At 43.7% G+C, this 22,431-nt stretch overlaps 1 protein-coding gene across 1 annotated transcript in view; it reads left to right on the top strand.

The window, feature by feature from the left end:
- The window catches only part of LRRK1 (leucine-rich repeat kinase 1), a 74,976-nt gene that overhangs the window by 14,598 nt on the left and 37,947 nt on the right, over nt 1–22,431 (top strand). Inside the window, exons 2-11 of the mRNA XM_009079153.1 lie at nt 3,069–3,232; nt 4,125–4,296; nt 7,259–7,438; nt 8,069–8,217; nt 14,753–14,979; nt 15,957–16,084; nt 16,344–16,507; nt 17,204–17,341; nt 20,988–21,100; nt 22,271–22,347. Coding sequence (XP_009077401.1) covers nt 3,069–3,232; nt 4,125–4,296; nt 7,259–7,438; nt 8,069–8,217; nt 14,753–14,979; nt 15,957–16,084; nt 16,344–16,507; nt 17,204–17,341; nt 20,988–21,100; nt 22,271–22,347 — 1,512 coding nt within the window. The remainder of the gene's footprint in view (nt 1–3,068; nt 3,233–4,124; nt 4,297–7,258; nt 7,439–8,068; nt 8,218–14,752; nt 14,980–15,956; nt 16,085–16,343; nt 16,508–17,203; nt 17,342–20,987; nt 21,101–22,270; nt 22,348–22,431) is intronic.

The raw sequence follows: 22,431 nt of genomic DNA, 5'->3' as shown, positions 1-22,431 counted from the left end.
GAAGCTTTTATTGGCTTCTACTTGATGGATGTTCAGATGTTCGAAACTGGGCAGTTCTGCTTAGATCAATAAAAATTTCTCTAAGACAAGACTGAAATTGAGTTTAAGGACTAAAATGAATATCCTGAAGACTCTTCTGGGAGCATATAAACTCCATGGAGCCAGCTGTTTGTGGCCTTCCCATTCCTGGAGAGCCCAGATGTCTACACCTAATGCACATGAGCAGACTGTGCTGGCTGACAGTCAGCCCATGATCTCCAAGCAGTGGTGGTGGCACCAGTGGTTGTAACTGAGCCATTACACTACAAAGGACTCAAGAAATTTTGAGGGGACAAAAATGCAAGAGGAAGCACGACACATTAGCCAAGATGTTTTGTGAAGTAGTCATCTGGTAAAACACAAACAATGTTTTGAGATTAGGGTCTATCTTGCGGAGTTTTTCCTTCCCTCACTTCCAACGCTGTGGTCCTTCTTGTGCTCCCTTGGCCAACTGATTTGGTAGTCTCCCTGTACAGTGGGGTAATACCAGTGGGAGAGGTGGAAAATGCCCCTATAAGAGAGCTCTGGTGTGCAAGAGAGGTTGGCTGAAGTCCTCTCTGATAGATGAGCAAATGACACCAGTATCTCCCAGATTGTGAATGAATCTCTGACCATGAGACAGTCATATCTCCACCTTTCCTGATCATGATTTAAAAAGAAAGAGAGATGATTCTGCTCAATTCTTTGGCAGAAAGGAAGTGCTGGAATGGCTGCAGATGTGGGTCTTGAGTGGTAGTCCCCAAAATGAGGGTGAAGCCTGGAATTAAGTAGAATTTGTCCTTCCTCTCAGCGCTCTTTAGGAGCCAGATTAAAGTTACTGTGCTCTTTCAGCCCCAGTTTGCAGGGCTTCCTGAGCAGGAAGCTGAGCAGCTTTCCAGCTGTTTTGTATCTCCGATGTGAGGCATTTTTTCCTCCAAGGGGAATTCCAGAGCTTCTCTCTAGGTTCAGGATTTCATCACAGGGCGCCGAGCGGGGAGGCTGCATGTTCCAGTAACTGCAGTGTTTGCTTGGATCTGTACTTCTTAATTTTACTTACTCCAGTTGTTCTCCAGTCAAAACAACTCACTATTCTGCTGTAAAGTTCTCTCTTCTATCACCCTTCAAACAGTTACTTGCTTGCCTGAGAATAATTTCCATTTCCTGCCTTTTATCTGTTAAAAAGAGAATTAAATCATATGCATTATTTTAAAATATTTTTAAATATTTATATTATTTTTGAATACATATTCTTCAATATTCTCAAAGATCCCTTATGGGTGTGTGGTCTGCTTTAAGTGCCGGATGGATTTCTTTTCCCATGTACTCCCTAAAATTGCAGAATTATTAGGGCACTACCACTATTAACATGAGCTCTGAGAGGCTGTTTATTGTGCTGTAATTTAATCCCAATTTCATCAGCCTTGGTTTCTGCTCCTTGTCCTTCACACGTTCTGCACCATCTGAGGAAGGTTATTGATGTGGGTACAGTTTTAATGGCCTGAATCTCTGGAGCCATCTCCAATGTCTGAGTGATTTGAGCTTCGTTTAAATAATTGATGAGAAGTGTTAGTCAGAATCCGCTGGTGATTCAGACTGCATTACTCAAAGATATTTACTGACAGTTACAGTTTGCTCCAAATTTACTTCTTTCTCCAGCCTGCATTAAACTAGGCCCTGCGTGACATATGGGTCTATTTTAAAAAGGTCCTTGTTAACATATGTGAAAATCTGTAGGTTTAAAGGCTTTATTTAACCAGTTGCAAGTAAGCAATAATTCATAATCCAGCCTGGAGAAGAGAAGGTTATGTGGGGACCTCATAGCAACTTTCCAGAATCTGAAGAGGCTCCAGGGAATGTGGAGAGCAACTCTGTTAGGAACTGCAGTGACAGGACAAGAAGTAATGGGGATAAATTGAAAGAGGGAAATTTAGATTAGGTATTAGGAAAAAGTTTTCCTTGTGAAGATGGTACTGGCACAGCACAGGTTGCCCAGGGAGGCTGTGGTTGCCCCACTGCCCTGTCAGTGTTCAAAGCCAGGTTGGATAAAGCCTTGAGCAACCTGCTCTGGTGGGAGGTGGCTTCATTCCAACCTCTAAAATTCTATGATTCTATAATGTTTTAGAAGGAAAAAATGAGTATGAAATGGTCTATTTTCAAAAGTACTTCTTTTGTCTGTCTTGCATGTTGTTCAGGAGTGGACCTGAATATCTTGAAATTCAGTGACTTTCCTGCAGCTTTCCCTGTCCTGATGGTGGGTGGGTATGAGACTTCATGGCTGCCTCTTCATTAGCCACCCACCACAAGCATCTTCTCTAATGGCTTGCAGCTTTTAATCTTTGACATGTAAAAGCGCTTCTGGCTCTTAACAGGAGTTAAGAAAAAAAAGTGTCTAGTCTCCAGGATGAACCTTCTCCAGGATTGGTTAAGGTGACACTGGGCATCTTGCATAAACTCCTTTTACACTGTTTTTACAGAGTAAATATTCCCAATTTCTTTTCTTTCATGTTCATTGGTGACTATACATATAGTATATATGTGTAGGTCTATAAAGCTCTGGTTGAAAGTGCTGGAGAAGGATGGTGGGGTTTTTGTAGGCTGTTGTCAGGAGTGGAGTGTGGCTGAAGCAAGACCAATAATGCTAGAATTGCCTTACAGGCCATGCAGACTCCTTGCTTCATCTGGTTCTGCAGGTGCCAGTCTCATTCATCCCTTCTCTTCCCTGGTTCCTGCAGCAGGAGGATGAGTGTGTCAGGCAGCTGCAGAGTGTACATGTCTGTGTATGTAAGCTTTCACACCATCCTTTGGAAACCACCTCTAGGAGCAATTGGGGAACTCTCTGTCCCTTTTAGTTTCAAGTCCCTATTGGGAAGTACTTTTATATATTATCACTTTCTTTTATCAGGCTCTTTTTTTAAAATTGTATGCAATAAATACTCCACTGAAAATAATTCACCCCCTTTTTTTATTGCCAGGATTCATTGACATTGTAGCTGTACATGAGTAATGAGCAAGTACTTCTTCCTGACCCCTCATTGCTGTTTTTCCTGCAGGAACTGTGGACATGGGTGGCAAACAATCCACAGTTGGCGACGTCTCCGTAATTCAGACACCTGTGACAGAAAGCATTCAGGATGCTTACAAAGCTGGGGACACCAGCAAGGCCCAAGAGTTGATTAAGTTGTCATGTGAGGAGACTGCACTGCAAGTGGAAAAGGTAGGGTTAGGTTACTGCTTTATTGGAAAGGAAACCCAAATGCCAAGCTGCTCTCTTCTGTCATTTTCCATGGAGAAAATCTATTCAGACCTATTCTGTGGGTCCTTGACATGGCTGGTTGTGTGGGGCACTTCAGAAACATGCTCAGGGACACTATTTCCCCTTGAAAACACTGCTCAGGAACATGAGGCAGACCACAGGGAACAGTGTGTGTGGGAGCAGGAGGCTGTGCAAGGAGGGCTGCTGGTGCTGTGGTCACCAAAACAGGGAAATATGTTTTTCCCTGTAAAAAGGAAGCAGCTTATAGACATAGCAAGAAAATGTATTCCCCCACCAGTACAAAGATAGTTAATGACCTCCTGGGAAGATTTTGCTGCTTGTGTTTGGAACTATAACACAAACTCTGCTCCAGCTCCTGCACTGCTCTGCCTTCAGGGCCCTCATTTTGAGCCTGCTCTTTGCACAGACCTGATCTTAGTGTTCTGGGAGATCACCTGCATGTCAAGTCCAGTCGTATTGGCCATCTCCAGGATAGGAAATACTACACCTGGTAGCTGAGCTGTGCGAATGCTTTTTCTTTTAGTCCATAAAAAATTGATTTACACTCACTTTTTTCTGTTAGTCCATGTAAAACAGATTTACACTCACCATTCTGTGCCTCAGGCACTTCTATGATAGAGCCAGACGAAAACCTATAATGCCAAAAACTCCAACAATATAATTAATATATCAAAAATTATTATTCTAATGGCTCCTAGTGTTTATGACATTGTCAGTTAACCACCCTGACAGTGTGCATGCATTTGAATGGGCACAAATAAGTGCATAGCTCTGGAAATGCTCTTTTTCTGCCTTTACAGAGAGTTTCTTTTGCTGTGTTTTTTTTCACCAGTGTCAGCTTTTAGGTATTGCAGCAGCATATGGAGATCTGCAGGCGGTGAGGTACTTACTGAAGGAAGCTTTAGTGGTGTTACCTACAGAGCCTAATGATGACAATGCAGCTGTGGTGGCTGCATATTTTGGACATAAGGATATTGTGAAAGAGCTGCTGGATTCCTTGCGTGGTAAGCCTTGGGTTGCCTCTGCCTTTCCTCAAGCCTTATGGTACCTCTGTGCTAGAGCTTCAAGCAGGCATTTATTTATTTTCACATTCCTTGAAAGGGGAGGGACTTAGTCATGGGAAAATGCATGGAGGGATCTGATATCTGCTGTGTTTGAAGAAAACTTTCCCCGTGGGGGAAAAAAACACATACATGAAAATATTCCACATTTGCAAATTGGAAGTGGAGGAAGATGCCATTTAGACAGTTTATTCCCATCAGGCTTCACAGCTGGGTAATGTCCCAGACCCTACAGAGGAATTAGGGGATTTTCAGCAGCAGCATCCCAGTGCTGATCCAGTAGTCACAGTGGTGCTGGGAGTGAGCGGCATGACTGTCTGGGGAGGAGCAGTTTGGGTGCACAGCTGGCACCCACCTTGTTCTCTTCTTGGCCTCTTGTTTTGACTTTCAGGGGAATTCCTTCTTCAGAACCATCATTACATTTGACTTCAATTTTATTTTAAAATCACTTCCTAGCAGAACAGAGACATTTTTATACTCAGACACAGTTCTTAAGGCAGCTGTGGGGGTGGGGGGCAGAACATTACTCTGAGTCAGGACCAGGAGCTGCGTTTGGGGCTCTTTTTGCTCTCTCAGTGTTCTGTGGGATTGGAAGCTGCTTATTCCTGGGACCATCTATGGATTTGGTGTCCAGTGGTCCTGCAGAGCAGCTGGTGCATATCTCTGTCTTGACCTCAGACACTGCAGTAACCACAACAGCTGCAGTATTTGTCCTGAATGTAGCTCTGGCTCCTCACTGGAACTGTATACTTGCCAGTGGCCTCACTCAGAACAGGAATAACCTGTTGGGAAACCTGCTTATTTGGTGTTCTGTTAGAGCACTAGTAAGCAAAAGAAATGTTCCAGTTTGGGGGATGCAATTAAATGCAATATTTCTTCCAGCCAGAAAGGAAGCTGAGTAACCTACTAGGAAAAATTAGATTATGTTAATATTAATATTATACTCTGAGTAGTGAAAAGTGACTTAAGTAGTTTCTGAAACTTAGCTCGGTTTAGAACTGACCAAATTCCCTCAAACAGTTGCTTTGGGAGGTCAGGGGAGGAGCTCTATACAAACAGTAGCTTTCAGAAATTTTTATGCAGGACTTTCCAATTGTTTCCTTGGGAAGTTCCACAGAAACCAATCACAGGGCTTAGGAGTAAATTGCATGAATTTGCAATTTGGCTGATGCACTGCAGTGATTCTCTCTGGAAGAGTGAGAACTTCTTGTGGCTTACAGCTGAAGTGGAGCCCAATTTTTGTAGCATGAGGGTGAAGGATTTAGTTGAGTTCTTAAGAATGCAAAGAGCTATGTAATTTCCACATGGATAAGCTGCAAAAAAAGCTGACATGTAAACTTGGGCTTGTGGACGTTCCTGTAGGTGTTTCAAAGGGGATGTGAATTTGTAAAGTAAATGGAGATGATACTGTGAATCAAGGGAGATTTGAGGACTGCTCACTGTTAGCAGAAATAACTCTGTCATGGGCATTTAGTTACAGGCACAGAATTAGTCACACCTGGAGGAAAGCAGTGTTCTACAGACACAACAATAATTCAGCAGAAAAAAGGCAGTTAGAGGATGACTAAAACACTAACAAATTCATGCAGAAATCAGAACATGGTATTTTAGTTTTTAGCCTTAAATGGCATATGTCTAACTTTACTATGAGTTGATAGTAAAGAGTTGACCCAAAATGAAATATCTGAAGAGGAAATGAAATCTTTTGTGGGAGACTTTAGGTTACAGCGAAAACAAACTAAAACGGTCAATTTTTGTTCTCTGAATTGTTTATTTTTGTTTTATTTCTCTAATAGCATGCAAAGTCATCTGGGTTTCCCCATTCTTTGTGTCCCCTCTCATGAACTTGGAGGAAGTGGCCTATCTTGTGTGTTTGGACCTGGATGTCAAAGGAGTCCTGGTCATCCCTTGCCACCTCTGTTTGGGATTAAATGTTTGATTTTTCTGCTGGTAGCCTAGGAGACATCCTCCGAACCTTCCACTGGTGCTAGCTCAGGCATGCTTAGATTGGGGACAGTCAAGAAAGTTCGTCCATTAGCTGAGCAGGTAAAGAAGAACAGTTAAGCAAAGCTGAAACCTTTGTCCTGACCAGTTTAGGGCTGTTCTCTAACACACTTCTGTAGTGCACTCTGTTCCTTTGTCCTCAGGGGCTTCACCCTTATACCAAACCCCTTTGCATAGCCATTATTTGTGGATATTTCCTGCACATCACAGCCTGGTGGCATCAGCTAAGTCACATGCCATATCTTTTGAGAAACTCCCCATGAGCTGCAGTGTGAGCTCACAGCCCAGCCAGCCAAATTGGGCTGCATCCAAAGGAGTGTGGCAGCAGGTCAAAGGAGGTGATTCTCCCCCTCTACTCTGCTCTTATGTGACCCCACCTGGAATACTGCACACAGTTCTGGTGTCCTCAGTGTAGGAAGGACATGGAACTGTTGGAGCAAGTCCAGAGGAGACCACAAAGCTGATAGTAGGACTGGAGCACCTTCCCTACAAGCACAAGCTGAGAAAATTGGGGCTGTTCAGCCTGGAGAAGAGAAGGTTGTGTGGAGACCTCATAGCAGCCTTCTTGTATCTGAAGGAGCTATAGGGAAACTGGAGAGGGACTCTGTTAGGAACTGCAGTGACAGGACAAGGAGTAATGGGGATAAATTGAAAGAGGGGAAACTCAGGTTAGATACTAGGAAAAAGTTTCTTCCTGTGAGGGTGGTGAGACACTGGCACAGGTTGCCCAGGGAGGCTGTGGCTGCCCCAACCCTGGCAGTGTTTCATTCCAGGTTGACTAAAGCCTTGAGCAACCTGCTCTGGTGAGAGGTGTCCATGCCCAGGGCAGGGGATTGGGGCTAGGTGATCTCTAATCTCCATTCCAACCGCTAAAATTCTATGCTACTATGATTTTTGGTAGGTCCTAATACTTGCCAGCAACTCCTGAACTGGATGCTGGCCATAGCCTGCCAGCAGGGACATTTGGACATCGTCAAGCTCCTGATCCGTGCGTACAGCGCCGACCCAGAGAGCTGTGCAGTCAGGAAGAATGAGTTCCCAGTTCTCATCCGCTTGCCCCTGTATGCTGCTATAAAGGCAGGTCTGTATTTTTGTGCTTCCAATTTTTGCCCCTTCCCTGCAATGTCTTTAAAGAGTGGGCCGAGTCGTTCACCTCAAGGAAGGTAGCAGTGTGGACTGGCTTTGTGTAGAATTGTCCTGGACTTCCAGTGGGTTAAATGAAAATAAAATTGGCTCTGAATCTTTTGATTTAGCCAAATTTAAGTCAGAGCCTTCTGAAATCTTAACTTTCTACTGTAAATACTGAGAGGCTGAACTTTCTTCTATAAACTCCTAGGGAAAAGAACCGTCAAAACTAGACTCCTTGCAAGTAAAAGCATTATTGTTATGGACACTCTGGCACACATGCTTGATTTAGGCTGAATAATTTACACTTCAAAGCACAGCTGCATGTATAGTTTTATAAGACAGGGGGAAAAAGAGAGGGAAGAAAGAGCCTGGGCCAGGGGTTTTACATAGTGTCTTTGCTGTCTCAGTTTGACCCAACTGAGTCCTGTCACTGGAGGAAACAGTCTTTATACAGTTCAGTTTCCTTTTTGCACACCCCCATGGTTTTTTTTCAGAAGTGGTTATTTCCCAGGATTTCTGTTCAGCTCCTTGTTGGTTCACTTACATGAGATGAAGAGAACAAACAATCTGCTTTTCTCTAAAGGGAATGAAGATGTAGCTGTGTTTTTACTACGGAATGGAGCTTTCTTTTGTTCCTACATCCTGATGGACAGTCCTGAATCCAGCAAACACCTTCTGAGGAAGTATTTCATTGAGACAAGCCCACTACCAGGTAGTGCTCCAGCAAAAACAGTAAGTAGCCATTTATCTGACTGAAGAGATGTTCGTTTAAAGATGCATCGTGTTAATAATTGATAAGTGTCTTTGCATACCACCTGGCTGGTGATTCTTCTTCTCAGCTAAGAGCCTTGGTAGTTTGCTACCCATTTAGAGAACAAGCTGTGAAAGTGACTTTCATGCCAAAGCAAAATTGCAAGGTGTAAAATGTTAGGCCTTTAAATGGCATTGTGCAAGACATGGAGTGTGACAGCTTCCCTGTGGCAATTTAAACACCATCGTGTGAACCAGCATGAGCTGTGGAAAGGAAGCATCCACTTTGTGCTCAGAGGTTTCCAGAGAAGAAGCTAGGCTGCTTCTGGCACAAGTTTCCTCGAGGTAATCACTTAATTTAGGGATCTGTTGGGCCTTCTAGTTGCAAGGTGATGCCACAAGCTCTGTGCTGCCCTGGAGTGATAGTGTGACCCAGAACTGAGTGTGTAAACCTTCCTCTTCCCCTGTGTCTGATAGCTCAAGTACAGCACATATAAGTGAGCTCATGTGCCTTTTTGTTAATGTGGAGTGTGAGCAGAGCAAGCTCACATCTGCTCAGAGTATCTTCCTTACTTCAGATCCTCGCCAGGAAAAGATGACAGGTAGCTTTGCTGCCACTTGCTCAGGACACATGTGGCTTTCTGGAGCAGTTTGGTGTGTGATCAGATCAGATTAGTTGGGCTCATGTCCCACAGAAAGGAGTTTTGATGGGACACAGAGGCTGACAGGAAGGAATTGATGGCTTTTTAGGTTGGCAAGGGTAAAACTTAGCCACTTACAACTTTTTGACAATTTTGGTAATTCATTTGCATCTTTCTCCAACTGCAAAATGGGGAGATTTAAACTCAAATCCCACAGCTGTTGGAAGGCTTAGTACATGATGCTGCTGCTTTGAGATCTGCAGATGAGTGCATTGTTTTCATGCAGGGTATTATTACATTTCATTATGATCAAATGTTTTTGTGTGACTAGGCTATATTTGCTTCCTAAACTCTGTTATCCAAGTTTTCTTTATTCAGAACTGAAGAATGTCTCACACTGTTACTGTTTTATAGGGAATCACGTAGTATTTCCTATTATTTCTACTGTTATCCAGCAATGTATTAGCAGACACTTTTCATTTTTCCCCCTCAGTATGTAGTTTAACCAACTCTGAATAGGAACATCAGATCCCTGAGCTTTCAATAGTTACAGTTTTCATCAGGTCATAAAACTTTTGCCATGAAGAGATGTCCCTAATCAATCCAGCTGAGTATCTGTTTGATCAGCTTGTGACACTGCAGCCTGTTGATTCTGCTTTGGTGTTAAGTAGAAATAAACAGAGAGGGTTTTCATAGTTTTACAGACTTCTCCATTCTCTGCTTTCCTGCCAAAATCCTCTCATTGAGTTCCTGATGATAGAGTGTTAGGTACTACAGGCTACATATGTGAGCTTGACTTCATTAGGTTCAATCAGCAGATTTAGAGCCCTCCCTATTCTGAATTTTGTTGACAGATAAACAAAAGGAAGCTGAATCCTAGGTGTGGATAAGAGTTGATAAACCTATGTGCCTTTTAGAAGGCAAAAAAACTCCAACTGGATAATTCATCTTGAATAAACTTGGAATGAATGTTTGAATCACAGGGAAGAGGTCTGTTTTCCATGTGAAGTTGCTGGCAATATTTAACTTAGCTGCTGTAAAAATGACTCAGCTTTGCTGTTGTCACACCCTGAGTGAAGGAGAAGAGCAGTCTTAAAACATCAGCTAATTGCCAGAAGAGCCTGGTTTGAAAAGAAAGAAAAAGAAAAAAGCAAAGAAAAAGCCCAGAAACTTGACCTTGATTCTTCTAGTAGCTGTTTATTTTTAATATGTTTGCTTATTTAATGCTTTCTCTTTGAATTCATTTTGGCAGACTGGGACAAATTCGGGAAGATCTGTCCTAGTTTGTCTGCAGAGCTCAGGTCTCAGGGATGTGGTAGTCACACACCCTGGTGTTTTAAAGCACAGCTTCATGGCAGCTGCAAACAAACTGCCTCAGTACTTTCTTATCTCAAAAGTTTCACGAATACAAGTCTTCTTGTGCAAGTGCTGTGATGAATTGTGCACTGGGAGGAAGCAAAACAGGACTGTGTGGAGACTGGGACGAGAGTCTCTCCTCTTGGGCAGGGCAGACCGAGCACTGGTCATTTCAGAGTGAGCCCAGAACTTCAAAAGGGTTTATCCCATCTATGCTATCTCTGAGTGGAAATATTGCACAGTTGACCTCCAATCGATTTCACAGCCGTGAATGCTGCAGCTATGCATAAAATGTGGTTGGAGAGGTCGTTTTGGCTGCCACACCTTCCACGCAGCCGTTGCACTGAGCAGTGCTGCCCTTTCTGACACAAGAGGAGTTAGATCTCATTTTTGTAATATCTGTTTCTCCTTTTTTTTTTTCCCCCTGGCATAAATTTATCCCCAGACAAACCACAGTCTCGCTAAAGAGAGGAAGTAGTCCATTTTCACAGGAACAGGTAACAAATGCCAAAAACACCCCCTGTAATAAAGTGTCTGGGCACAGATTCCAGACTCCAGTAGATGTAGTCAGCATGGAGATAAATGTAACTTTCCGGTGTGTACAGGGTGAGATATTCAAATTTGCCATTACAGACCAGGAAAGAGCTTAAACTGCTGCATTCTCCCTAGGAAATGTTTTGCCAGTAATTTTATACACATGCATATAAATTTATGTGTATATGTGTGATCATCTCATTTCTTTATCCACTGCCTGGTAATCTCAGTTACATCACCCTTGGTATGGAGATGTGCAGCAGTTCCACTCCAGATTCACAGCAGTGTTATTGATGGAGGAAGCAGATCACCATCCTTAGAATATCCCATCTATGGCAAGAGCAGTTGGGGCACATCACGTCATTTAGGAGAAACGCACAGTAGCCTTTTTTAATCACCTTACCAGACAGTCTCAGATTTAAGTAAATATTTTTCATATATATAGTAGATTGTTTGCCCAAGAGCAGCAGGGTGTCTTGCTTCTGCACAGTTTCCAGTCCTTTGTCTTCTTCAGTGCATCCCCTGACATCACTGCTGTTTAACGTTTCAATTTAGTCTTCAGGGCTTGTATTGAGAAATTCTTCCCTTGGCAGGAGAGTGGAATCTACAGAGGCTTTCCTTGCCCTTCTGAAGAGCAGTGAGCCATCAGGAGTCAGACTGTGTCTGGAGCTAACAGCCTCTGAACACTGTCTCTGGTTTGAGCACAGAGCTCACCAGCCAGTCCCGAATGGAGAAGGGTTGGGCTCATCACTGGGCACTGCGAGTTTGGCATCATAGACCTTTGGCATCAGAGGAATGGGCTTTTCTGGGAAGGTAGTGGAGATGGTTAAGACTAAGAGGAAATCCCCTCTCTTTGTGGCATTGTGTCAGGCTTTCTTTCACATAATTGCATTTTGACTGCAGAGTCCTGAGCCAAGTAAATACCTAAGGTGACTCCACTGACATCAGGTTACTAGCCCCAAGATGAATTTGGTCCAATGTCCCTAAGTCAGATCAAGAGGCTTGGCTGATCCCTCAGTTTGCAGCACTCAGTTAGAAGAGACAATGTCAGTCCTGGGGTGTGGATTGAAAGGAGGACTGAGTGGGAATGATAGCACTGTGGAAAAAGTGCTCCAAAAGTGCTCCAAAAGCTGCCTTGGAATCGGGACACCAACCCCACAGCATTCATAGCAGGTGCTGGATTTCACAATCTTGTCTGTGGTTTGGGGAGTCACTGTCTGAATTCTGCAGGTATCTTTTAATCACATTAAATACCCTGAGGCCATGACTCTGCATTTTTGAAGGAAATGATACACAGCAATCTAAATGCAAAATAGAGATCAGTATCAGTCTGCAGTGAGAAGCGGCAGACATGGTCCTGCTTGCACCCCCTAAAAGCAGGTTGTAGGTCTTATCATTGCTGCATTGGCCAGTTTACTTAAGGACAAGTACTTTTTTCCTTGGCCAGGGGGTTTGTGGTATGTGTCACAGGTGAGAGAATACTACAAAAATACTACACACTGAATTTAAAACAGGATCTTGTAAGCAGGAAGCTGTTAAATATGTAGACTGGGAGAATCTAACAGTAAATCAGGATATGTTTAGTGCCAGTGTGGAGCTTTACAGTCTAACTCACACTGTGCACTTGTATTTTGCAGTAGCAGTGGACAGTCTGCCTGGTTGGATTCCTTGTAGCTGCTGCCTTGCAGTGTTTTACAGGGATGCCTTGTGGTGTGACGACAAACAGCTTTAGACAAACAGCTTGTGCTCTCTGCCTTGGTTTCCCCAGTGATACAATGGGCATAATATTTCCATTCATATTTGCTGTGCTGAACTGAAGCATCACTAGTGAACATTTGAAAAGCACTTTGTCTATGCGAAGTACAACTACTGTCAATATCTAAAAAGTGCAACCATTTGTGCTTACCCTTTCTTCCATTCTCTAGTCATTTGAACTATCTGATCTACATGCCTTGGAGTTCTGAGTTTCAAATAAGCATTTTAGACCTTTGTTTCCCTTTTTTTTCTCTCCATTACCAAAATCTATTCCTTTTAATTTTAAATTTGCGGGTTAAAAGACTTAAGAGCTAAGTGCTGAGCATTGGAAAGCAAATTGTTTGCTGTCAGGTCCTTGCTGCCTCCTGGTGGAGAATTAACGATCACTTCATTGAGGTTGTTTTTGGGATGGGTGATGTCTAAACCACTGAGTTCATGAAAACATTTTAGGAATAACATTTTACAAATATGTATTTTGGAACTTAGATTGGAATGCAATGAGATGATCTTGGAAATGAACTTTGGGTTGTTTCCTTGCATTGATGACCATTATGTGTTCGTGTTTTCTTCTTTCCAAGCTGGAGCCTGAATGAATAGTGATGCCTTTCACAACAGCTTCTGGTTTTTTCTTAAAAGAGGATAAAATTGCCTCTTCTTCTTACTGTCAAAAGCAGGAGAAGGTTGTGTAGAAAGGTGCAGCCACCAAAATCATGTCTCAGAAACTAAATTATCTTCCTGAGTGACACTGAGCAAATTCCTAGTGTTTATAAATGCTTTGCAAGAGGTATTTGTCTTCCCCTGCCTTTCCCAGGTGTTCTTTTGCAAAACCTAAACCTTCCCCAGAACAGTTTGGCTGCTTGTTGTTGGAAGGTTTCAGGTGGAAGACGAGTGCCTGGGCATATATTAATGATTCCAGCAACAGGTCTTCTCCTAAGAAGTCATTACCACGCTCAGATCTGTCCCTGTCCTCTCTACAAGTGCCCAAGGAATGATCCATCAGTGTTTCACAGGCTGCCTGACTCTCAGGGTCTCCTGGACCTGCTTGGCCTCTGCTGGTGCCCAGAGTCCCCTGGAGGTCTGGGCTGCAGTCCAGACCACATCCACGAGATGGAATGGTGTTTGGACTGCCGAGTCTGGATTTAAGATGGTCTCCGTGATCTGTCCATGTCATGCTGCTAGTTGTGCTGGTTTGAAAGCAAACCAGTGAGAGACTCCAAGTCAGAAGTACAATTTAATATGAACAACACAGCAAAACAACAACAAATGCAACAGTACAAAAATAACCTGACAGAGTCAGAAAGTAACCTGACAGAGTCAGAAAGTAACCTGACAGAGTCAGAAAGTAACCTGACAGAGTCAGAAAGTAACCTGACAGAGTCAGAAAGTAACCTGACAGAGTCAGAAAGTAACCTGACACCCTGTCAGTCAGGGTGTTAGTAGTAGTCCGATTAAAATGGTAGCTGCAGTCCTCCTGGAGCAATGGCTTTGCTAGAGCAGTGATCCCGCAGATCTGCTCCTCTCCTGAAGGTCCAGCAGCAGCTCTTGTCCTCTGGGAATCCAGCAGGCAAAAGGCTACCTGTGCTGGTCCAAACCCCGGCTTATATCCCTGTGAGCATGTTTGGCTCCCCACCCCTGGGGTGAGTCACCTCACAATGGGATAATGGATCACTGGGCGGATGTGTCATGTATGGGTCCTTGGCAGCCCATTAATCAGAGACAGCCCCCTGAGGGAGCCATCAGGGACATGGTGATAAGGATCACTGCCCCACCTTCTTTAACAGCTTGTGGAGACGAAAATAGAATACATACCATTGCAACCCAGGACACTAGTGTAGGGTGGGAATTTGTCCTGTGGGGCAGGGAGCTCAGCCCCAAGAAAACTCACTGCACATTGTGGATGATCAAACCCTCGTAGTCTGTCCACTCTCAGCTGAGCGTACTGGCCTCAGGCAAGGGGCACTCGAGCTGGACTGGTGAAGAAGTCCAGGTCCCCTGCTTGTGCTTGCTCATGGTCTTTGGAGTGAGATCATGGAGCAGATACAGTGGTGGCTGCTGATATCCAGGCATGATTTCATCTCTGAGTCAGTTTAATTCCTAGAAGCAGATGGGAAAGTGAGCAAAATGTTTATGGTCTGTGCTCTGCTCTGCCAGAATCCCAGTGGTGTTACACAGGCTGAGAGCAACTGGGGTTTTACTAATGTGGTTTTCTCTCCTTTCTTTGACATATGCAGGCTTTGTGTGTGAACTGGTCAAACCTCAAACTGCCCTGGGTGGATCTAGACTGGCTAATAGATATCTCGTGTCAGATAACTGAGCTTGATCTCTCTGCCAACTGTCTGGTCTCCCTTCCATCCGTGATCCCGTGGGGCCTGATAAACCTCAGGAAGCTCAGCCTGGCTGACAATCAGCTGACAGAGTTACCCAGTGTACAGTCATCTGATGAAATCATATGTACAAGGTGTGTGTCTTTGCCTACAGCAAACTGAACTCGCATGGAGAGCAGGTGCAAATGAATCAGTTGTGCTTGTGTGAAATGTGGAAGTGGAGAGCATATTGCAGGAGCTTCTTGGTGTATCTTCTGTCTGCTGCAAGGTTTCATAGAATCATAGAGCCATCGAGGTTAGAGGAGACCTCTAAGATCATCGAGTCCAACCATCAACCTGTCACTGCTGTAACCCCTAAACCTTAAACAATATCCTCCAGCACCAGATCCAGATGCTTCTTAAACACTTCCAGGGATGGTGACTCCACCACCTCCCTGGGCAATGTCCCAGTGCCTGAACACCCTAACAGGGAAAATGTTTTTCCTACCATCTAATCTGAATCTCCCTCAGTTCAGTTTATGGCCATTCCCTCAAGTCCCCAGGTTTAATTTAGGATTTGCCCTTTTGTGTTCCCAGTGTTTCCAAGTTAGTTGTCAGGACAACTGTAGGGACTTTTATTTGTGTATTGTCTCATGTTGTCTCTGCTTTTCTCTCATTCCTCTAAGTCTAAGTCCTGAGCTGACTCAGATTGAGATTTAAAATTATCTTTTCTCAGTTTATGGCCATTCCCTCAAGTCCCCAGGTTTAATTTAGGATTTGCCCTTTTGTGTTCCCAGTGTTTCCAAGTTAGTTGTCAGGACAACTGTAGGGACTTTTATTTGTGTATTGTCTCATGTTGTCTCTGCTTTTCTCTCATTCCTCTAAGTCTAAGTCCTGAGCTGACTCAGATTGAGATTTAAAATTATCTTTTCTGCTCCGTAACCAGACCACCTCTCTCTGCTCCCTGGAAGGGTTAATTTCCTACTGAGAGTTTTATGCTTTGCCTTGTGAAGCACATTTCAGCTGCTTCCATTCAGAACTAAAGCTGTACTGGTCAAATAGATGTCTATGGCAACAGGAGTCTTTGCTAGCATTTTATTGATGCCTGACTGAGTATGTTCTGTACTCACAGGTTACTTGAGGTCGATGTATCCAGCAACAGGCTCTCTACTCTCCCTTCTGGATTCCTACACCTTAAAAACCTTAAAAAACTCATTGCTTCCAAAAACCATATGGAGAAGTTATTTGACGAGGAAAACAGTACGTACGGTCCTGTGTTTTGCTTACATTTCAAGGCTGAGCTGTAAGGGAGAACCTCAAACTGTTTTAATAATGATTTAAAACCAGGATTAGCTGGAGATGCTTAGTGTCTCTCAGTCCTTTGAAATACATAAATGGGTCTGGTTGTTCCTGAGCCCTCATGAAATCCTTTGGCTTTTATCTAGCAAGTACATGGCACCTTGCTGGATCAGGCTGCTGTCAGGCTCACACCAAGTCCACAATGTTTCATGTTTTCTAGCAACTAATTGGATTGGTTTAAGGAAGCTGCAGGAGTTTGACGTCTCTGACAACAGGTTGGTGGAACTTCCAACGGTTTTTCTATACTGCTTCAAGTCCCTAAACATACTGAATGTTTCCAGAAATCAGCTGAAAGTCTTCCCAGATCCCTGGGCCTGCCCCTTGGTAAGTTGAACTGCTCTAACAGTCCGAGGCTGAAAAGCTGTTGAAACAATGCAAAAAAAAAGCAACACTGTGGTGCTTAAAATACTGTCAGAAATCTTAAGCTAAAAGGCTGCTCTGTTTCTGTGGGAGTGCCCCTGCCTGATTTGGTTTATGTGTCTCAGATCAAGTCTATTTGAGGTTCTATAGTCACCATGTTGATGGCATTGGTAGAAAACTTCTAGAAGTGTATCTCACATGAATGTGTTTCTTTTCTCTGTAGTTCATATCAGCAGAAGTATTGTTAGGATCATTTTGCAAAACATCCAACCTTCATCAAAGTTAGCTTTGCCCAAACCCATGGCTAGCAAAGGCATCTGTATCCACCCATCACTGTGACTTTATTCCTCATTGTTACAGGGATGGCAGGAGAACAGAATACTTTGGTGAAGTGTTTGTTTATGGTTGCAGAACAAATGGGGATGATTTTTAAACTAACTTTTGAAATACTTTTTGCCCACCAAGGAATTTGCCCATGCATTGAGTTTATTTTCATAGCAAACCCTATGTTCCAGCATGCCCAATAATTTATCTAGATCAAAATAGCAAAAGAGATCACCTAGAATGAATTTATTAATGACTTTGACATGTGAAAACTGATCTACCTCATTATTGAATGAGATGATTACTACTCTGTGTGTTTTCTTTTATGTTTTTTAGAAGTGTTGTAAAGCATCTAGAAATGCACTGGAATTCCTACCTGATGCACTGACTGTTTTCTGGAAGAATCACCTGAGAGAAGTGGATTTTTCTGAGAACTCACTAAAAGAAGTTCCACCAGGACTCTTCCAGCTTGAAGTAAGTGTCATTTCCTACTTCACAGTACTTCTAATAGTGACTCAGACCTCAGAGCCACAGCAGTGACTGCCTGGTTAAGGTAGGAGATTCCCTGCTGGTTTGAGTTGGTGCAGTTGCACAGGGTCTCTGAGCAGCCCATAACCCCCTGAATAACTACACTCAGGCCCTCATTCTATGGTATCTAGCTTTTGACAGAGGTCTTCTGAGAGCTCTTTGGAGATCTGAGGTTTTCACAGTTTGGGAGTAGTTTGGAAGGCAACCACTGCATTGTATGTGTAAGCTCCAACCATTGAAATACAGATGTATTCAAACATGCTCACAAATAGTTGTGCTTTTTCTTAATCTGGCACACCAGTGTTGTGTAATTAGGGATTAGTCTTTCTTGTGCTGAAAACAGGATGTTTGAATGCCTTAAACAATGGTACTTGGCATTTCTCTTATCTTTAAGTTTGTGGTTTAAACAGTTCTTGCCAAAGATCCATAGTTTACTTAAAAATTCTTCAGAATTCACATAGTTTTGACATGAAACCAAGCAGAACTTGAGGCTTTCCTCTAAGCTTCCCTTCCAGATTGTGAAACTCAGGGTCATGGAGGTAGAAACAGAGGTAAATCTTTGTGTTTCATGCTTTTCACTGCTGGCCTCTGTGGGAAGGATGCAGAAGTGAGGGTTCATATCCACATCCAGTTTGGATTTCAGGAGTCTGCTGCAAAGGTGCTGCTGGAACAAGAGTGCTGAGGGTTGAGCCTCCTCAGCTCTTTTTAATGATCCTTGCAGATTTGGCTTTGCTTTTTGGTAGCCATTTGTTTTCAATTGGCATTTGTCCTGAAAGAGAGTGAATCCTATGGACTATTGTCTTGGAAAATTGGTTTTTCTGAATGCATTAAAGCTCCCCCGGGGGGGGGGGAGCCACTATGACAGATACTAAACACTAGATGGTGCTTCAAGGGCACAGTTCTTGGATGCTGCTGCTCAGTCTGCTGAGGGATGTGAAGGCACCAGTACAGGGGTCAAAGGACACCTCAGTGTGATCTCTGCTGACGGTCTATTTTCAAAGTTAGTGAGCTTTGACTACCCTAAATAGTGTCAGTTTTTCAGCATTACCTTCATAAAAGAAATAAATATCAGATATTTTTAGTCCCCCAAGGGCTGGAGCATGGTGAGCAAATAGAAAGTGAAAGCCCATGCCTAGGTGAGCCCTGGCTTGGGTTGCCCCTTGGTTGTAGAGTTTGTGTCAGTGAATAGAGCTGCACTCACCCTCCAGCCCCCTCCAGAACCAGATGTGGGAAGGGGGAGAAATGGTCAGTAATGTGTTCCTACATATAATGTGCTATTGTTACAGAGGAACAGCAGTGAACTGTCTTCTTCCTGGGAAGAGCCGAAATCAGAGGAGACCTGTGACTTGAAAGCATGTCTCTGACCTAGCCTGGTGGGACATGTAGTTTATCAGTGGCCATTGCATGGTTTGTGGGGGAGTCTGAAGACTAAGAGCAGCTCAGAGTTGCTAATATAATGTATATATTAGAAATGTGGTGTTAAGAGAAGCAGAAACCTCCTCAGCATTCCTGGCTGTTGCCTTCTAAAGGAACCAACTGTATGTGCTCCAAGCCATGTCTTGGTTCTCCTGACCAGTTTGCTTCTCCCTTGTTGGCTTCTCCTGAGGAGACCTGATCCTCTCTGGGTACAATTATTCACTTAAGACTCTGGTCAGTTTTCTACACCATGAGCTGACCAAGGCATCCTGATCTGGATGCTGCAGTTCCTTCCCTCAGGTGTAAGCTAACACCCTTTTTGTCTGCTGGGGCGGCAGGTTTGAAGGGAGTTTGTCTTCTCCTGCCAATGTGTCCCTGCTGGTGGCCCCATTCTCATCCTGAAAGGCAGCAAAAATGGAGAAGTTAGAGATGAGAGAGAAGAGGCAATTGCAAAACAAGGCCTAGAGATCTCCAGGATTGCAGTCATGAAGAGCCACAGACATTTGAAAGTCACTAATCTTCCCCCTATGGAGCTGGCACATAAGCACTGGCCAGAATCTCCCCAGGCTCTCAGCTCCCTGGAGAGTGACCTTTGTCAGCATTTGGGGGGCACATGTAACACGGATACAGCCGACTGAAAATGTAGCACCCCAGCTAGACCACACAGAACAGAGTTTGTGCTAATTCTGGAGCCTGTCTTTCCTCCCACCCCCTGCTCAGGGATGTTTTGGGGAGAAGATGAGGCATTGTCATTGCACAGCCCCATGCTGATACTTGGAGAGAGCTCGACACCAGACGCCAAGGGCAGGCTGGGCCTTCCTTCCAAAGGGAGGCTGAGCCAGTGGAAGGCTAATGATGGTGAAAGCATTGGCTGTCAGGACTCAGTTTTCCAAGCCTTTCCTGCGCTGGCTCTCTCTGCATATCTGCACTGTTAGAATTTACTTTACCTTCCCCAGATCCCACCAAGGCTCAGTGCTGTCCCTCTCGTATCACTAGAGGGAGCGTTTTGCATGGTAATTCCCGTTCCAGCCGCTGCTGGTTGTCCGTTGCCTATGTCACATGGATACCTCATATTTTTCCAATCTGAGCAAAGGGGTGGAAGGCCAACAGACTGACTCTGTGAGACATTGTTAATGCTTCTCGATGAGAAGGGGCATAAACTTTCTATATTATGTGGAGCACATAAAACATTTAACGCACTCGAAGCTGAAGTCTCTGCTGGCAAAACATGATTTCCATGGGGTATAATTCATTAATATTGCTGTACTTGTGGCACGAGATAATTCAGTTGACATTCTGCTTGTCTCAGTTTTCATGGGGGAGACTTGCAGAGTAAACCTGGTTGGAAACTCTACGTAGAAGGCTGTTTTTCAGTGGAAAATTAGATTTTCAACCAAATGAAAATGATCATTTTAGCCTCAGCATTATTAAGGGCAGATGGAAGAACATAAGCTTTACAAATCTGAATGGGAACTGCATTTTTTTTCTTTTGCATTTCAGTGAAATTTAAAGGAGATCTTATGTTTAACCTTATTGATGGTATTTCCAGCAGAGTCCTGTCTGCATGATGTTAACTGCATGGTGCCAGTCAGCTTCACTTGTTCTTAAAATACCTGTCTCTGGTGTGAGGGGGGAAAAGGTAGATAGGTAACTTGTATAAACCTTGGAAAGTTAATATAAATCCTTTCCATTTTAATAGAGATGTAATAAAAAGGCAATTACAATTTCCTTGTGTGAAGTAGTTCACGTTTTGCACATTGATTTTATGCACACACAACAGGTGTAAACCCACTTTGACACCAACTTGCATACACACACATATTTATACCTCCTCCATACGTGGCATACTGTGTTGGTAAATCACACTGTTCTTTTCCATTTGGAAAGGTTTCCTCACTAAAAGTAAAATGTCCTCTTACATGGGCTGTTTCCAACTGCATCTGTCAGCAAGTAGACTAATAATCTCCCAGAACTAAGAGTGATGCTGCTTCGTGCAGAACTTCTACTTGCTGGAGACAAGAAGGAAATGTTTGCATGCTGGGCAGCACGGACAGGATGTTCTGATGAATAAGATGTACTTTCTTCGTGTTTCTGTTATTTAATAGCCACAGTAAAAAAGCTCCTTCTGTGTGTTTGGTGCACTCTGTCTTCTAACTCTAGGCTGTTCCTCTTTTAGGCTTTGGTGTCCCTGAAGCTGCTGGGAAATCAGTTAGTTACGTTGCCTTCGCAGGATAAGTGGAATTGCAAACAACTTAAATCATTGGATCTTTCAAAAAACCAACTTGGGAAGTAAGTGTTTCTTTCAGATTTTGGCTGGGAAAACAAAAGCTGAAGAAATAATAGCAAACCCAATCCCTCCTGTAACACAAAGGGTGTCAGGAGAGAATTAATCACCTGCATAGAAGTCATTGATATCCACATACCATGTCCCTAAGTATATTGTGTGTCTGTGACAGTGATGAATTATCCTTTGCTGACTCTTTGGGCATTTAGCACACTATATAATTTATTAAAGGGATAGATTACCAATAATGGCTGTTTAATTTCAGAGCATGTAGGAATTTCTTTAACCCAGTGTGTGGTTCATCACTACAAATACCAGTTTGTGGGGAGCAGATCTTAACCATAAACCATCTGGCTGGACTGCAGTTTGTAGTTAGCGTGGGAGTATTGTTTTGGAAAGAATGAAAAATCTTTGTTTTCTAAATGGAAGTGTAACCAGCTGCAAGTTCACACTGAAGATTTCCAACCTGAAGGATTCTATGATTCTAAGACTGACGTTAATAAGGGTCATCCAATCAGAGAGTGGTGTTCTTCTGTTTAGAAATTCCAATAGGAATTAGCATGGAGAGTTAACTCTCTCTTAACATAGGCAGTTAAATGTCCCTTATCTTCTCCAGAACTGCACTGAATTGTGTCATGCTGATATCTTCTCATGTGATGCCTACAGCACATTTTCTGGAGTCCTTAGGAGTTGCTGTGCCATTTGCAAAGGACAAATTAGTTTTTTCAATGTCTCAGTGCACGTCTAGAGTCATGTTGGTGGGTCATCTTTTCAGAGACCTCTTTGGTGAGGGCAGGGAACAGCAGAAGGTCAGTTCTCCAGCGCTTCTCCTGAAGTTTCCTCAATCTGCTGTTTGACAGCCTACTTAACCTTGACACCCATAAAGCCTGGGGTCAAGTGCTCTCGCCCTGGGAGCTGGAAGCACTGCCTTGAGGAGCTCTGTTGATTTGCCAGAAGAAAACCATTGGGCCGGGACAAGTGTTGTTGGAGTCTGGGATTGCAGAGCAGGTTTCACTCCCATCTCTCCAAAGCAGGCAGGAGCCCATAAGAGCTGTGTTCTGAATCCACAGCCGTGAGTGGGGCCAGACTCTGTGCTGCATAGTGTCCTGGCCATGCAGCTCTATGCCTTCTCCAAGCTCTTTTCTCCACGTGTGACCGTTGTGTTTGGCCCACAGGAGCGATGAGGGATTCAAAACGAAGCGGATTCCCTTTTTCGCCACGAAGAACAGGGTGCGTGGTGGCCCCGAGGCAGGTAAGGTACACAGCAGTGTGGGGAGGCAAGTGCTGAGACTGCCAGGTGAGCTGGGAAGCAGCAGGAACCTGGAGTTTGCCTGGA

The sequence above is a fragment of the Acanthisitta chloris genome, unplaced genomic scaffold (genome assembly GCF_000695815.1).
Source record: "Acanthisitta chloris isolate BGI_N310 unplaced genomic scaffold, ASM69581v1 scaffold42897, whole genome shotgun sequence".
Taxonomy (NCBI): domain Eukaryota; kingdom Metazoa; phylum Chordata; class Aves; order Passeriformes; family Acanthisittidae; genus Acanthisitta; species Acanthisitta chloris.
This window is presented reverse-complemented; position numbering and strand designations above follow the sequence as displayed.